This window comes from Amblyraja radiata, chromosome 10, assembly GCF_010909765.2.
Source record: "Amblyraja radiata isolate CabotCenter1 chromosome 10, sAmbRad1.1.pri, whole genome shotgun sequence".
Classification (NCBI taxonomy): Eukaryota; Metazoa; Chordata; class Chondrichthyes; order Rajiformes; family Rajidae; genus Amblyraja; species Amblyraja radiata.
This window is the reverse complement of record NC_045965.1, coordinates 45,880,580-45,899,165: the sequence shown is the minus strand read 5'-3', so window position 1 is coordinate 45,899,165 and position 18,586 is coordinate 45,880,580. Positions and strand designations below refer to the sequence as shown.

Here is an 18,586-nt window from a genome sequence, read left to right as displayed (position 1 = left end):
AAGAAGAAGGGGCACAAAGAAAAGAAGGGAGTCTGCTTTGGATGTTTGAAGAAAGGACACATGAGTAGAGACATAGAAACATAGAAAATAGGTGCAGGAGTAGGCCATTCGGCCCTCCGAGCCTGCACCGCCATTCAATATGATCATGGCTGATTATCCAACTCAGTATCCTGTACCTGCCTTCTCTCCATACCCCCTGATCCCTTTAGCCACAAGGGCCACATCTAACTCCCTCTTAAATATAGCCAATGAACTGGCCTCAACTACATTCTGTGGCAGAGAATTCTAGAGACTCACCACTCTCTGTGTAAAAAATGTTTTTCTCATCTCAGTCCTAAAAGATTTCCCCTTTATCCTTAAACTGTGACCCCTTGTTCTAGACTTCCCCAACATCGGGAACAATCTTCCTGCATCTAGCCTGTCCAACCCCTTAAGAATTTTGTAAGTTTCTATAAGATCCCCCTTCAAACTTCTAAATTCTAGCGAGTACAAGCCGAGTCTATCCAGTCTTTCTTCATATGAAAGTTCTGACATCCCAGGAATCAGTCTGGTGAACCTTCCCTGTACTCCCTCTATGGCAAGAATGTCCTTCCTCAGATTAAGAGACCAAAACTGTACGCAATACTCCAGGTGTGGTCTCACCAAGACCCTGTACAACTGCAGTAGAACCTCCCTGCCACTATACTCAAATCCTTTTGCTATGAATGCTAACATACCATTCGATTTCTTCACTGCCTGCTGCACCTGCATGCCTACTTTCAATGACTGGTGTGACTTGTGACGTGTGTAAACAAGATCATCCTGAAATACTTCACACTGAACAGAAGAACACGGAGAAGAAGCCGGAGCATACAGAACAGAATGAGAAGTCAACTGTGAGTGATGCCGTTTCCTCAGCTAAGATGTATGCGCATATTGGGGGCGGTGATGAAGCCTGCACCTTCTCTATCGAACTAGTACAGGTAAAGAGCCGCAATAGGACACGGTGTTGCAAACATATGCATTTTTGGATCATGGAAGTTTAACAACCTTTTGTACTGAGAGCTTGATGAGAAAGCTGAACATTATAGGACAAAAGACTAATACCATAAATGAAGAGAAGCCTGTGATCTATCATCATATCTCAGGTTTGGAAATATCTAGTCTGGACAAAGACGATTTTATACAACTATCTGATGTGTTCACACATAAGACCATGCCTGTTTCTCATCTAAACATTCCCAGCCAGGAAGAGCTGTAATAATTGCCTTCCTTGAAGGATATCAAGATTCCTAAAATAGACTCTGGCATCGACCTACTCATCGGAACAAATGCCCCAAAGGTATTGGAACCTTGGGAGCTGGTCAGCAGCCAAGGGGATGGACCATTTGCCGTGAGGACCCTACTCGGATGGGTCATCTATGGTCCCCTGTGTAGAGACAACGAAAGCAGGGATGAAAATGGCTACCCTGCTGCTGCTGTCAATCGAATATCTACTGTAAACTTATTGTTATGAATCACTCAGTAAAGATGATAGATGGACACTATTGTCTAGGTTTACCTTTCAAACAAGAAAGCATCAATTTGCCGAATAACGGATACATTGCAGTGCAGCGCATCCAGAGCCGGAAACACAGGTTTGGCAAGAATAAGAATTATCATGATCAATATAAATCTTTCCTTACAGAAATGATTGATAATGGTTATGCTGCAATGGTGCCAGTGGACCAGCTGAAACAAAGTGATGGAGAGCTCTGGTTCATCCGACACCATGGGGTGTATCACTCAAGGGAAGGAACTTTAAGGGTGGTCTTTGACTGTGGGCCAGTCTTCAAAGGAATGTCACTTAACTGCCAACTGCTGCAGGGTCCAGACCTTCTGATGATCCAGGGGACCTGGAAGCACTTACACCAAACCATCTTCTTCTGTTGAAGACCAAGCCAATACTACCAGCTGGACTCTTTGTGAAGGAAGACTTGTACATTAAACGCAGATGGAGACAGGTACAATATATAGCTGACCTTTTTTGGAAGTGGTAGACACAAGAATACTTGCCTCTAATCCAAGAACGACAACGATGGTCAAGGGTAAGAAGAAGCTTTATTCCAGGTGACATCGTTTTGGTAGTTGATTCCACTGCACCACGAGGCTCCTGGCTAATGGGCAGGATATTGGAGATCATACCAGATGCACAAGGTCTTGTGCGTACAAAAATACTTCAGACTAAGAGCAATATCTTGATAAGACCGATAACTAAGATATGTCTGCTCCAAGAAGCCAAAGAAGAAGATTAAATGCCAACACACAATGCATACCTTTTGTCTTTGATAATATGTGAAACTTTTATAGCTCCTTTTAATGTTTATTGGTAATTGTTTCATTATATACGTAGAACAATTAGGGGCCGGTGTGTAGGAGCCATTCATGCTTAGGCTAGTTACTGTTAGCATATCATATTATTTTGTCTAGATATTTCTAGCAGTATTATTTTGAACGCTTGGGGGTGGGCATTTGATATGTAGATGGGCGTGACATATATGATAGAGGGACAGGGACTGACCAGATCAGACCAGCCACAGGATTTGGAGAGAAAACTGTTTTTACCAGATAGTAAGAATGGAAAGCTACAATTTGTATAAGAATAAAGAGGATCTGGTATGATCATTTTTTTGTTTGTAAAACTACTTCAATAAAGAACCATTTAAGCTCAAAATAACGACTGGAAGATCTGATTTTTCTTGTCTGCGAAAGATCACTCCCACCAATGGCAATGGAAAGTTGGACATTGGAAAAGTTTGAAATTGCCATTACAGCTGGTTTTAGCTGTGAATACAAGAAAACATGAGTAGTGGACTTGTTCAAGTAGGGCCAAAGGGAACAAAGTTTTGGATCAATTGCGAGCGGGAGGGGGAATGATTATTGGAGTAGTTTCTGCTCAAACTGTAATTAAGTTAATTTCAGTTGCATATAATCTTCAAATTAACTTTCTGATTTCTTCCTTTTCCAGTTTTTCATGTCTTTCCCACTTAAAGGATAATGTGGAAGCCATAAAGGACAAGTTTAATGTTACAAATATTGATGAAATTGTTGCACATTTACAGTAAGTAGCAATTACTCTTTATTTATTTAATAAAACATTACCAAGGTCAAGGTTTACAGAAAATGGTTTGGATGTACCGATTTTCTGTGACTACTGGAAGATAGACATGTAATCCCATTTATGACTTTTAGCAATCTTTATTAAACAGCACTACTTTAAGTGAGATCATGTACATTTATATTGCTGTGCTCATTCATCGAAATTCCCAACCAATGGCCTGGTCCTATCTCCACTAAGAAAGGCGGTGAGTCTCTCACCTCTTAAAATAATGCTTCTAATGTTGCTGTCTCCAACAGTCCACCCTAAACTTGCAGGTTTTTATATTGGTGAGGCCTTCTATGTTGTACATCTCTAACTGACAGTTCATTTAATGAGTTGGAGGGTAAAATATGAGGTGCTGCTCCTCCAATTTGCGGTGGGACTCACTCTGGCCATGGAGGAGGCCCAGGAGAGAAAGGTCAGATTTGGAATGGGAGGGGGAGTTGAAGTGCTGAGCCACCGGGAGATCATGTTGGTTATTGCGAATTGAGCGGAGGTTTGGGCGAAGCGATCGCCAAACCTGCGCTTGGACTCACCGATGTGGAGCAGTTGACACCTGGAACAGCGGATGCAATAGATGAGGTTGGAGGAGGAGCAGGTGAACTTCTGTCTCACCTGGAAAGACTGCTTGGGTCCTTGGATAGAGCTAAAATATGAGGTGCTGTTCCTCCAATTTGTGGTGGGACTCACTCTGGCCATGGAGGAGGCCCATAAACCCCAGCGGTATGAACATTGACTTCTCCAATTTCAGGTAGTCCTTGCTTTCTCCCTCCTTCCCCTCCCCTTCCCAGCCCTCCCACAGCCTATTGACTCCGCCTCCCCCCCCCCCCCCACATCAGTCTGAAGAAGGGTCTCGATCCGGAACGTCACCTATTCCTTCGCTCCATAGATACTGCCTCACCCGCTGAGTTTCTCCAGCATTTTTGTCTACGTTCATTTAATGAGGATGTTTTTTCTGAAAAATTGTCTCAGTCTAGTTTTAGGGGTTGCTGCAATCACATGGCCATCTATAGCTTGCTAACTTGTGCAGTTTTAGCGTGAAGGTAAAATATAATGTTAAATCAATTCATTCGCGAGCCTGACTGCCAGAATGGAATTGAATTAACATTTCAAATAAAAATAATCAGTTCAGTGAAGCGCTAGTATATAAATTTAGCTTCTGAGTATTGTTGAGTTTTACTTTACCTAATGTCGCATGAAATGCAACAACTTCACACGTGTATTGAATTTCTCTACTGTTCAACCAGCTGTAGGAAAAAAAGGACCATTTTAAGTACAAGCATTCTCCGGCTTGTATAAACACTGCTGTAATTTCTACATAGTGAAACCGAAATGTATAATAATGGCCTTTATTAAAATCTGACGTGCACTTTAACCACATGTGATTTTTTTCTATTACAAATCTCAAATTGTGTAGTACAGAGGCAAATAAATAAATGATGATGGGCCTTTGTCCCAAACATTACAGAGGGCACTGTAGATCAATAGACAATAGGTGCAGGAGTAGGCCATTCGTCCCTTCGAGCCATTCAATGTGATCATGGCTGATCATCTCCAATCAGTACCCCATTCCTTCCTTCTCCCCATATCCCCTGACTCCGTTATCTTTAAGTGCCCTATCTAGCTCTCTCTTGAAAGTATCCAGAGAACCGGCCTCCACCACCCTGTGAGGCAGAGAATTCCACAGACTCACAACTCTCTGTGAAAAAGTGTTTCCTCTTCTCTGTTCTAAATGACCTACCCCTTATTCTTAAACAGTGGCCCCTGGTTCTGGACTCCCCCAACATCGGGAACATGTTTCCTACCTTTAGCGTGTCCAAACCCTTAATAATCTTATATGTTTCAATAAGATATCCTCTCATCCTTCTAAACTCCAGAGTATACAAGCCCAGCCACTCCATTCTCTCAACATATGACAGCCCCGCCATCCCAGGAATTAATCTTATAAGCCTACGCTGCACTCCCTCAATAGCAATAATGCCTTCCTCAAATTAGGGGACCAAAACTGCACACAGTACTGCAGATGTGGTCTCACCAGGACCCTATACAACTGCAGAAGGACCTCTTTGCTCCAGATCAGACTGTTAACCAAATTAATGTTTTAATCATAATTAATCTGCGCATTGTTAGTATCTGAAACAAGAAAAAGTGTGGACAAGGAATAAAATATAAACTTACTCAGCAATCTCTGCATAATTTGTACATTTAATTTTTTTTAAAATGTGGAATAGGGAAAACCCAGCAGTTATCTTTAAATCTCATTATTTTAACTATTGCCAAGTGTAATAACTGCCATCTGGACTGCAGTGAACATCCCATACAGACCAAAGGAAACCAAAGAATAGCTTTAAGTACCAAATTCCATTGGGAATTTGTTATTGGGAAAAGTCTGAATAATTAGTTTAGCAACAACAAGGCTATTGTTTTTAATTGAATATGAATACTCATGAAATAAAAATGGCATCATTTTGTTACTTCTACTTAATTTGCATAGCATTGAAAAATCTTTTCATTGTAATGACCAGACCTTCATAGAAAATAGAGAGAATAGCTGAATGCTGCAGTTGTAGGCTTAGAGTGGCAAAAATCACCTACTATCCAGTCATTTCACTTACCAGCTCCCCCTTCCCCGATCTGGTTCTGACTTCACATCTCCTCTAGTGATTACCCTTATCATTTTCTTTGCATATTAAATTTGTGTTCCTGCATATTACACAACTAACTCTCCACTTTCACCCTCTCCACATCTGGCTCCATCTGCCTTTTTTTGTCTGTCCCCCATCTATCATCTACCTATCTTTGTCTTGCAACTCCAAACAAAATAAAAGGGAAGAACATTGAAAGTGACATGTAGAAAAAACTTTTTTTTTTTTTTTACATAGCATGTGATAAGAATCTGGAACTCACTGCCTGCAGGTGTGATGGAGGCTTGTTGCATTGTGGCCTGCAGGAGGGAATTTGCTAAATCCTTGATAAAGGACAGGTGCTGACATGATGGGCTGAATAGTCGCCTTCTGCATTGCAACCATTCTATGGTTTGTTAAGTTTCCATAGCAAAATTGGTTGTGCAATTGCTCATGACCAAAAGAAACAATGAAAACGTACCTTCCTGATGCAAGCTACAGGTAGAGGGTATGTGGAGTTTCAATTCTTGACGACTATTATGGTGTGCCAGAAGTATGCCTCATGAACTACATTTCAAAACATGCTAGTTCATATTTCATTATTCGATTCGAATCAGATTTTCATGTATATATATATCAATCTATATATCTATACATCTATCTATCATTAGATCTATCTATCTATATAGATATCTATCTATCTATATCCAGTTGTCAGCTTAATGGAATTATATTTGGATTACTGTAACTACTTGTTCCAAGTTATATTCTTCAAGGCAGATGGAAAGGCCAAAAACGTTGCCCTTTTCCTTCGGTCCATAGATGCTGCTGCACCCGCTGAGTTTATCCAGCTTTTTTGTTGTTGTACCAGCCTCTCTCTCTCTCTGCCCTTTTCTCTTCTCTCGACTCATGCACGCCCGCTCCAACCCCTCCCCCCCCCTTCACCTCTCTCCCCCATCCTCTTCTCCCCCCCTCCCCCTCTCCCCCTCCACCCTCCTCCTCCCCTTCCTCACAAAATATTTTTTGTGGGGGCGGGTCCTCAGTGTGTGTGACTGTTTGTGGAGGCGGCCACGCGCTCTCCATTCAAGAAGACGCTCATCTGTTTGTGGAGGCGCGTGCTTAGTATGTGACCAAAGATCTTATAGCGGAGCTTTCCGCTACAAGATCTTTGTGTGTGACGACACACGCTCCCACCCCCCCCTTTGGTGCAGGAGGTGCGCGCAGCATCTGAACGCTCAGCGATTATTCGAATTCTTCACTAACCGTCATTCTGACTTTGCTTGTGAAGTGAAAAGTCCTGAATTGCATTTGTCTGATGCAGGAAGATTGTTCCCGATGTTGGGGAAGTCCAGGACAAGCGGGTCACAGTTTAAGGATAAAGGGGAAATCCTTTAGTACTGAGATGAGGAAAACATTTTTCACACAGATAGTGGTGAGTCTCTGGAACTCTCTGCCACAGAAGGTAGTTGAGGCCAGTTCATTGGCTGTATTTAAGAGGGAGTTAGATGTGGCCCTTGTGGCTAAAGGGATCAGGGGGTATGGAGAGAAGGCAGGTACAGGATACTGAGTTGGATGATCAGCCATGATCATATTGAATGGTGGTGCAGGCTCGAAGGGCCGAATGGCCAACTCCTGCACTTAATTTCTATGCTTCTATGTCTCCCTCTCTTCACCCCTCTCCCTCTCCCACCCATCCCTCTCTCCCCCACCCCCCTTCCCTCTCTACCACCACCCCCTTCCTCCTACCCCTCTGTCCCTCTTTCACCACTCCCCCTACCCCTCCCTCCCCACTCTTCCACTTCTATCCCCTTATCCCACGCCTCTCCCACCCCCCCCCCTCTCTCTTCCCCTCCCTTCCCCACTCTCCCCCACCCCTTCCCCTACCCCTCTGTCCCTCTTCCACCACTCCCCCGTCTCTCATCCTCCACTCCCGCTACCCCTCCCTCCCTCCCTCCCCACTCTTCCACTTCTCTCCCCCTTCTCTCCTCCCCCTCTCCCTCTCCTCACCCCTCTCCCATCCCTCTCTCCACCACCCCCTTCACTCTCTACCCCACCCCCTTCCCTCCCCCCCCACCCCCTTCCCCCTATCCCTCTGTCCCTCTTCCATCACTCCCCCTACCCCTCTCCTCCTCCCTCCCCACTCTTCCACTTCTCTCCCCCTTCCCCTCCACTCTCCCTCCCCACTCTTTCCCCTCTCTCCCCCCACCCCTCTCCCCCTCCCTCCCTCCTCCCCATCTTCCCCATCCCCCCCTCCCCCACATCTCTCTCCCCATCTCTCACCCCCTACCCCACTCTCCTTTCCCTCCCAGATCTATCCCGTTTCCTCCTCCTCCTCTCCCCTCCCTCCCCTCTTCTCACCCCCCCCCCCCCCCACAAACGCCGTTGGGGAAACAGACCCAACGGGTCTGCACTTGGTCTAGTCTATATCTAAAACTCTCATCTTGTTTGTTTGGATGTCTGCATGTGAGTGAGTAAGATCCTGAAATTACGCCAAAAGGTACATGATAGCACTACAAATGTTGTACCACCTTACTCGCAATTGTCCTGTGGTTTGTTTTCAACGTTTCGTTCAGATTTATGTTATATTGCACAAGTTATTCACATTTTTAACTTTACAAAATCCAGTTTGAGAAAGATTCAACAGTGGCAGTTACGGCTATGACATCACAATGGGATCCAAATCCTTGCTGGTCCTCCCCGGAACACAGTCCTGCCAGCAAGTTTTTAAAGTTCAAAAACAGGGAGGCTGAACAGGAGCGGGAGGGAGTGCTGGGGGAGGCAGGGGAAGTGCAATTGGATTATTTTTTAAAGTCCTGGCAGCAAGTGCAATTGGGAAGCTGAGGAGGAGGGGGGGGGGGGGGCAGTGCTGGGGGATAAGGGGAAATGAGCCTGGGTGAGTGATGGAATATTGCGTTGGGGAACGGGTTGCGTTTGAGGAACGAGTGAGTGGTGGAATATTGCATTGGGGGAATGGATTGCATTGGAAGACCAGACCTCCCGTGTGACAGGAACCCAACGGGTCCCACTTGGTCTAGTCTACTATAAAATTCTCTCTGGTTTCTTTGATATGCTTACTTTTTGTATTTTCATCAACATAAACTGTCAAAAACGCAGATTTACATTGGACTGCCGCTTAATTCTCCATATTCATTCTTGTATTCAGTTTTCAAGCTATTTCTTTTTCATATTCACCTTTTAATTCTTTTAGCTCCAATATAATGCAGTCGGTTTGCAGTGTGGTGCCATGCAACCTGATTTGTAGAGACACCTTGCAATTGACACCTTAATGTCTTCTCTAATACTGGTGCAAGAGCTATGGCTGTGCTCAGTGCATGCAATACATGCTCTAGATCTTATGTTCAGAGCACTATTTAGAACAAAGTTGATTAATTTCTCAAACAAGGTTGCTGAGAGAATGATGCTATTTGGCACACATCAAATATGATTTGTGACCTGAATGATGGATCTCATTTCCCAAGTAGTATGATTCAACCTGGAAGTCGAGGCATTTGTGTCCACTCCTTGCACAAATACATATAGCATTGGGCGAAAAAAAGCCCAATGCATCTGGATTTCTAAACCATTATCTAATTGTTATTGCACTGCTGTTTTTGAGAACTTGACATGCTCAATATGTCTATTTTATTGCATTGCAAGACAAATTGCAGAAATTATTGAGTTTGAAATGCAGTACGATGATGGTGAAGGGAAGTGAAAGGCTCTGTGTAATATGCAAGTATTCATTGCCTTTCCTTTGCAACTTAATTTGTGTAACAGACTATTTTGAATTGCCAGCATTAGTTGGAAGCATTCCTGAAGGTTTCATCATGTGACATTCTGATTGGATGACTCAAACCACATAACATCTGCAAATGTATAAAGACATTTGTTCATACTGTTCTTGTGTCCAGTGAAAGGACAAAAAATTAAATGAGAATACAATAATATAATACTTGTAATGGAATTTTCTGTATCTGTCAGGGCGAAATGTGCACATGGTTACATTTGCATATGTCCGTCAGCCACATGCAATAAGTTAGTTTTGTCATAGATCAGGCGCAACATAGAATTCTATAAAAAGCTTCCACTTGCTAGATATCTGGTTTATTTTTTAAAGAAAGCACCATAACAATGCGAAGATATGCCCCACAAGATAATGTCTATACCCATTATAATGTTGTAGTCTGGAATCGCCTATAAAAAAAGAGTGGCAAAATTTGAGTTTGATACATACGTCAATTATTGCAAATGTTGTCCAAATTAATCTGAAGATAATTTGTATAATTGCTAAGCGTTTTTATTGAATGTGTGAATCTATTATGTGGAGCAACACTTTCAGTCAGCACTTTCAGGCTGTATATCTGAATTTGTTATATTTTCTCTTTGTTCTTTCTTTGCAATGTCTTGGTTTATGTGAAAACGATAGTTAGCACATAGTTTCTGCAGGTGACGTTACGAGATTCGAATGGTGAAGCTAGCACTAGATAGAAACATGGGAAATAGGTGCAGGAGTAGGCCATTCGGCCCTTCGAGCCTGCACCACCATTCAATATGATCATGGCTGATCATCCAACTCAGTATCCTGTACCTGCCTTCTCTCCATACCCCCTGATCCCTTTAGCCACAAGGGCCACATCTAACTCCCTCTTAAATATAGCCAATGAACTGGCCTCAACTGCCTTCTGTGGCAGAGAGTTCCAGAGATTCACCGCTCTCTGTGTGAAAAATGTTTTTCTCATCTCGGTCCTAAAGGATTTCCCCTTTATCCTTAAACTGTGACCCCTTGTCCTGGACTTCCCCAACATCGGGAACAATCTTCCTGCATCTAGCCTGTACAACCCCTTAAGAATTTTGTAAGTTTCTATAAGATCCCGCCTCAATCTTCTAAATTCTAGCGAGTACAAGCCGAGTCTATCCAGTCTTTCTTCATATGAAAGTCCTGACATCCCAGGAATCAGTCTGGTGAACCTTCTCTGTAGGCAAGAATGTCTTTCCTCAGATTTGGAGACCAAAACTGTACGCAATAATCCAGGTGTGGTCTCACCAAGACCCTGTACAACTACAGTAGAACCTCCCTGCTCCTATACTCAAATCCTTTTGCTATGAATGCTAACATACCATTCGCTTTCTTCACTGCTTTGAAAGTTCGAGGGATGTTTGAAAGTTCGAGGGATAATGAATTTTAGCAGATTAACATTGTTAAAACGAAAGGCTTGAGCAGTCTATGATACCCTGCAATAAGAATCTGAATGCTTTTTCTCAGAATTATTTAGATATTTCAAGCAAATCTTTTAAGCTTTAAATATGTTCTCTTGTCGTTTGCAGATCTATTTTACAAGAAGAATCTAAAATGTTAGACAGATATATTCAATTCTTGCAGGTAAACTCTTTGAAATTACCTGGTACAATTCATTAATTACTTGTGTTAAAGCATTGATTTATTTATCCTTGATTCACCCCTGAAATCATCTTCACAAATGTTTTATGTATCTGAATTCCATGCCATTTATGTTGCGGTTGGAAATGGCTTTTTGAGAAATGCGATGTTTGGATATGTGTGTTGAATTAGTTACCTGCAAAATGCAGGATCATTATTCACTACCCAATACTGGTTTCCATGCCTAGTACCCTGCACCTAATTTTACAAGGCAGGGCATGAAGATGATACTCCAGGAAATTAGAATCAGGAGTAAGCTGCCGTTCAATATGATCACTGCTGATTTCTGCTGGCCAGTTCTCTAAAACCCCAAATTCCTTGCCCTATCAAATTTCAAATATTTATCTGTCTCCACCTTGCATGTATCTAATGATCTGACCACCAAACAATTCCAGAGATATATTGCCCTTTGAGGGAAGAAATGTCCTTGCACTTCAGGTTTAATTGACAAACCCCTTATTTGATAGCTATGTTCCATTGTTCATCACTGCCTCATTAATGAAACCATTTCAACATTTGTCGATTTCTCGTAGTTTCTTAAATGGTTTTAATTTTACCCTTCATTCTTCTAAATGAAATAGTTTAGATCCCAACTGTCTAGTCTCCCTTGAAATGACAACCCTCTCATTACAGACATTATCCTGATGCACCTCCTTTGGACCGCCTCCAATGCACCTATATGCTTTTTTTTTAGGTAAGGAGATAAAAACTATAAACACTATTTTAGGAGTGGCCTCAGCAACACCCTATCCCACTGTTATAAAGCCTCCTTCTTCCTAAACTCTTACTCCTTCATAGTAACCAGCAACAAGACATCTTGCAGAGCTTGCCAGCAAATATGGTTTTTCAAAGTGCATATTCATCTTGAGAAAACTTGAGCTGTCCAAAATCATAAAACTAAAAGCTTCAGAAACTTGAACACTATTCAATACTGAGTAAGTGCTGCATTATGACGTCTGTGGTCTTTCACGTGAGAACCTGAGGCCTCATTTTTTCCCCTTGGATGTTAAAAGCAGTGGAATTATCCTGGTACTTTGGCCAATATTTATCCCAAGAAGAGATGTAGTTAGTAAACGGGTAATAAAATTAGCAATATTTATATCATGATCATAACCTGGCTCCAGTTGTCAGCTTAATGGAATTATATTTGGATTACTGTGAGTAACTACTTGTTCCAAGTTATATTCTTCAAGGCAGATGGAAAATTACTCACTGCAGCGAGAGTTGTTCGTATATTAATATTAATTGTCTTTGATTCATCTTTATCTTGTGTTTTCAACTGTCTAAGAAGCTAAGTAGCAAGGTAGTGAGGCTTGGAGGCATGGTGTCTATTCAGCACTTGGTAAGACAGGGGCTCCAAAAATGATTCGCCTCTAGTTCCTCAAGCAAAGCAGATTACACCTCCACCTTGCTCCACAAACAGAATACATTCCACATCACACCTCTTGTCTCTTCAATTTTGTAATTCCCACCACCCTCAACTTAAGTGGTGATTCGGTCCATCAAGTCTACTCCGCCATTCAATCATGGCTGATCTGTCCTTCCCTCTCAAACCCATTCTCCTGCCTTCACCCCATAACCTTGACATCCGTATTAATCAATAATCTATCAATCTCCGTTTTAAAAATATCCACTGACTTTGGCTCCACAGCCTTCTGTGGCAATGAATTCCACAGATTCACCTACCTCTGACTAAAGAAATGACTCCTCATCGCTTTCCTGAAGGATTATCCTTTTATATCGAGGCTATGATCCCTGGTCGTAGACTCTCCCATTAGTGGAAACATCCTCTCCACATCCACTCTATCCAGGCTTTTCACTGTTTGGTAAGTTTCAATCGGGTGGCCCCTCATCCTTCTAAACTCAGTGAGTGAGTTGGGGGGCTTTGAATGTGATCTCGTTTTGGTGGCCTGTGACTTTTTGTCTCCCACTGTCGCTTGACCTTGTGTCCGTGGATGACATCCCAGATTACCGGCAGCCACCTAGGAACTACAGATAGCAGTCCACAGACCACTCAGTCTATAATATATTTGTCAGATTTATTCTTGGAAAATAAAGATTTTTTTATTGTGGACACCTCACGTGCAGTTGACTACTTTCAACGTGATTCACACCCCATTTTATTGTGAGTTTATGAAGTATTACCCTCTGAATAAAGAAATTCATCATCTCCTTTTTAAGATCTTTTTATTCTGAGGCTATGACCTCTGGTCGTAGACTCTCCCACTAGTGGACACATCCTCTCCACATCTACTCCATCCAGGCTTTTCACTATTCAGTAACTTGGCTGAAGGTTAATGAATGGGGAAAATAAAATGGCATAATTTCATTTAATTCTACATGACACATAGATTTCTGTGTTTTATGGACATTCCAACCTACTTCCTTAAAATAATGGCGCCACAATTTGACATTCATATTGGTGACTTCTCTGTTGTTTTTGTTTGAGGAGACTGCTTATTCTACTTGTAAATTCATTTTAATCAACTGAAAAATCCATGAACTCCTCTAGTCAGCACGAGTGGAAGGCTGGTTTCCCAATGACCTTCATCCAATAAACTTACCTTTGCAGGGTCTCTGTTCATATTACAAAAAAGCCAAATATATTCTAAGGTTATGTTTTGGGCTATCCTTTTACTTTCTGATCTTCGATTTATTTCAACGTTTTCATATTATTTCATTAAAACTTTATTTGACGAATGAAATTGCAGAAGTTTTTTTTTCCACTGTGTCTCCATGAGTGCATTTTCCAATGTAATCATTGGGGACTATTTAGTATCTGCAAAATAAAATCACTTTGCCCTACAAATGTTCAGGCTTTCTTATAGGCCTTTCTCACGAGGCGACTTGACGCAAGATGTAACCAGAGTGAAGTGGTCGTGGTCTAGCACGATATCACACGATATAACGGGGGGTAGATAAAGAGTTCCCACGGGTACTCGGCATTTCTGTTATTTGTGCGAGTGACTTGTCCGTCTCCCGAGCTTTCCCGTTAAATCTTGAATGAACATTGTGAACTGTGAAGTGTTGTTAAATCATCACGTGGCACAAATGATGTCACTTTTTTTTTCACACACTATTATCCTCCCTTGGTTGAATTGGCTCATTTGGAGACATGCCTGTACTAAGTAGTTTCGAGTACAGGATGGTGGTGTTTTTCATTAACGCGTTGTATGCAGCAGCCCTCTATGTGAATCGAGGACGCTTGCGTGAAGGCAGAAGGGTGAGATTAATTAAAAAGAGAATTAAGAGGAAGTCTCACTGGGTGAAGCCCATCTTTCAACGGAGACCTCTATTTGGACAATATGATAAACTGCTTAATGTGCCTAATCCACAGAGGAATCTAACTAGGGAACAGAGGATCTTCAATTACAGGCTGTCAAGGGCTAGGAGGGTTGTAGAAAATTATTTTGGCATCTTGGCAAACAGATTTAGATGCTTGCTCAAGACAATGGAGCAGAAACCCAAGAATGTTGAGACTATAGTATATGCAGCATGTGTTCTGCACAACCTGATCCGAATGAGAGGTGCAGCTGCAGGATCAGCAACAGCCATCCAGGACGGTGACCTAGTGGACAGTGACACAGGGGGAATAACACTAGGTACATGGAGAAGTGGTGCAACCAAGGCGGAAATGGTCCCACTGCAGCGTTTCAAAGGTAACTCGGGCACATACAGTGGGAAAGAGCAAAGAGGCCATCTCTGCGCTTACTACAATTCACAATTGGGGAGTGTGCCGTGGCAGGACAGCTCTATTGATGGGTAGCCGACCACAGGAACACTACTGCATGTTAGCAGACATGCATAGAAAATAAGCTGATAATAATGTCCCGTTGTAATCCTGCTTACTTCTCTTTGTTTCACTTTCTAGTGTTGTCCTCTTAAAAGTGCTTCCTATAAGATGGTCGTCCGCAAAACCTGCCATTTAGCACATTGCATTGTCCCTTTTATTGCCTGAGTTTAGGCTTGTTGCGGAGGTTAATGAATAGAATCTGTTTAAAAAAATCTAGCGTGCCTCATTTGTTGATTTTCATGTTTGCGAAGCCCTTTTTTAGACAAATGTTGTTTGGTGTGATGCACCTTCTCTCAATATGTGCAAGAAGTCGTCTTTTTATATTGTCAAATAGGAATAAAGACTTTGTCTCACATTGACCGTGATGATTGTCTTATTTAATTATCTACTGAGAGGTGAAACTTTCAAACGTTTAAATAGCTCAGCAATTGAGGGACATGAACACTCAAAAATGAAAAAGAATGAAAAGTGATTATATCACCTCCCTTCAACTATTTTGTGTTTCAGCATGAGAGGGATTATAACATTAGAGACATTCATCTTGTAGTGATGTGTTAATGAAGAATTGCAGACACCAATCTGATAGTAAAAAATATATTTATTTAACAATGAGGTAAACAAGCACTGACAATCAAACTGCTGAGTTAAAAGCTTTATCACACTTCAGGCTATAATAAAATGTGGAGCCTCCAACAGAAACAAAGTAATGCCCAAGAGGAAAAAACACACATTAATATACAGACATTTATAAAGGACTCTAGATGTCACACCAAATGGTGAGTGGCCAACAACTAAAATCAACTAAAACTCAAACTTCCGGGTTCACCGTTCGCAGGAGTTCCCACGGTAAACGCAAGAGTTATTACGGATATTGCACTGGCCACTACGTCCATATAATGTTTCAATGTTCAACCACAAGTGTACAAGTCACTCTTGGAGAAATTCAAGCTTGCTTGAATTTTCTCCCGAGTCGGCAAGTTACACGAGTACCTGCCGTTAGCGCCACGGTGGTCCACGGTGGTCCACGAATGCCGTACGGTTATCGTACGAGGTTCCCACGATGTTCAACTCTGGTTACCTCTTGCGTCAAGTCGCCCCGTGAGAAAGGCCTATTATCACATCTATTTTCCTAGTTTTCTATTGGATCTGTTGTCGTTGTGTATATTGTGTATAGTGCAATTTTTTCCTATGAAGTTTGAAAGGATCATTATTCCATGGACCTTTTAGCTTCCTGAATCAAAATACTTGTGAATCTGAAAATATTTAATTCTCCAACATTGCCGTACCTACTTTCAGCAAAAAGTTTGCAACTTTTTTTTGTAAAGTTTGCATATCATGTGACATTTGACTTTTCCACATAACGGCTAGTTATTTTACATGCTTTGCCTCAATGCTTTTCTTTGAACTGGGATGCAAAAGTGGCCCCCACCTTGAACCTGTAAGTTATATATACTATAAGTATATAAAGTTTGGATCCAAAATCACTCCATGATCACTTCGATGTTGTGATCAAGAAGCAGAATTATAACTGTTTTGTGATATCCCCAGGAGAGTTTAGAAGAAGAACATAATTGCAGCTTCAACCCTCCGGTGCATAATCCAGTGCCATCAATTGCAGGTGAGTCTCCACTTTGTACTTCAATCTGTACTTGCAAGAAAACAATATGTACATTAACAAAATATACCACAATCTATTTTGAACAATGATATAAGTGCAAAAAAAAATATCCTGCCTGTCATAAAATGAAGATTTTAAAGACAAAGTGCTGGAGTAACTCAGTGAATCAGGCAGCATCTCTGGAGAACATGGATAGATGGTGTTTTATGTTGGGGGATTCGTAAATCTTCAATCATTTAAGGGCATGCCCCACTTAGGCTATTTTTAGGCGACTGCCGGCGACTGTCATAGTCGTGGCAGGACGCCGAAAAAACTGGCGACTGGACCCCCCCTTTGACATAAAATTTGAAATAGAATCGTTACTTTAACAACAACAAAAAAAACGAAGTCAGCGCCGGCGACAACCTACATCACCTGGCGACAACCTACGTTAACCTGGCCACAACTACGACAGCACCTACATCAGAAGAAGTCAAGTTACGCTCTTTGGTGTCAAACCCACTGTCGCTGACTGTCTCAGAAAAATGTTCAACATGTTGAAAATCCAGCAGCGACCAGAAAGACGCTAAGACTCTTTGGGCGACTGAGGAGACTACTCACGATATAGGCGACACCCCGGTGACCATGTGGCGACAGCCTAGACGCCTGTAGTTGCCTAAAAAATAGCCTTAGTGGGACAGGCCCCTAAGTCTCACACCTTCTGCCTTGTCATCACTGGCCTTTGTCCAATCATTAGCATTCACCCCCCCCCCCCCCACTCCCCTGCCCCCACCAGCATCAGCTGATGAAGAATCCCAACCCGAAACATCACATATCCATGTCATCCGGAGATGCTGTTTGACCCGCTGAGTTACTCCAGGGCTTTTTTGTACACCAACATCTACACTTTCTTGTGTCTGTGGCGATTTTAAAAGCATTTTAAAATTATATATAACCTTGTATAAATTTAAAGTTATTATTAAGTGCATCCTTTAAACTTTAAACTCAGAATTAAAGGATGTTCTTTTAGGAAGGAGATGAGGAGGAATTTCCTTAGTTAGAGGGAGGTGAATCTGGAATTATTTGCCAGAGATGGCTGTGGAGGCCAAGTCAGTGGATATATTTAAGACAGATAGATAGATCGCCAAGGACTGCTCTCACCCCAACCATGGACTGTTTACCCTCCTACCATCCGGGAGGCGCTACAGGTCTCTCTTTTGCCGGACCAGCAGGTCCAGGAACAGCTTCTTCCCGGCGGCTGTCACTCTACTCAACAACGTACCTCGGTGACTGCCAATCACCCCCGGACACTCCTCCCACAGGAAAAACACTATGTCTGTATATATGCTAATGTAAATATTTATTCAAATCATATGCTATGTCGCTCTTCCAGGGAGATGCTAAATGCATTTCGTTGTCTCTGTACTGTACACGGACAATGACAATTAAGTTGAATCTGAATCTGAATCTGATCTGAGATTCTTGATCAGTACGGTTGTCGGAGGTTATGAGGAGAAGGCAGGAAAATTGGATTTAGGAGGAAGAGATAGATCAGACAAGATTGAATGGCGGAGAAGACTTGATGGTCCTTATGAGCCATCTAAATTCATGAAAGTTGTTTGAACATGATTTCCTTTTGTATAACTTGTTTAAGAGGGAGCACCGTGTTTCTGAATGTTTTTACACTCTGTATTCAACTTCAGAACTGCGAAAGGAACGGAAAATACTCGAACGGGATCTCCAGCTGGCACCAGTATCAATACAAATACAGGTTCACAAACCACCGGGGTGCAGACCCACCCATAGATCCAGCAGGTAAGATATGTTCAGATATGTTTAGAGTCGGCATGGTGGCGCAGTGGTAGAGTTGCTGCCTTACAGTGCCAGGGACCGGGGTTCGATCCTGATTACGAGTACTGGTCTGAACACTGTTCGTACATTCTTCCCGAGACCTGCGTAAGTTTTCTACCGACACTCCAAAAACGTACAGGTTTGTAGGCTAATTGGCTTAGTATAA

The 18,586-nt window shown here is 42.2% G+C and overlaps 2 protein-coding genes across 2 annotated transcripts in view; both read left to right on the top strand.

The window, feature by feature from the left end:
- Positions 1-18,458, top strand: part of LOC116977869 (coiled-coil domain-containing protein 24-like) — a 50,923-nt gene extending 32,465 nt beyond the window's left edge. Inside the window, exons 5-8 of the mRNA XM_033028724.1 lie at positions 2,987-3,079; positions 11,068-11,122; positions 16,521-16,590; positions 18,273-18,458. Of these exons, the coding sequence (XP_032884615.1) occupies positions 2,987-3,079; positions 11,068-11,122; positions 16,521-16,590; positions 18,273-18,388 (334 nt within the window). The 3' untranslated portion in view covers positions 18,389-18,458. The remainder of the gene's footprint in view (positions 1-2,986; positions 3,080-11,067; positions 11,123-16,520; positions 16,591-18,272) is intronic.
- LOC116977868 overlaps positions 14,789-18,586 on the top strand; it is a 39,940-nt gene continuing 36,142 nt past the window's right edge. The window contains exon 1 of the mRNA XM_033028723.1: positions 14,789-14,793. The gene's annotated coding sequence lies outside the window, so the exon portion shown is untranslated. The remainder of the gene's footprint in view (positions 14,794-18,586) is intronic.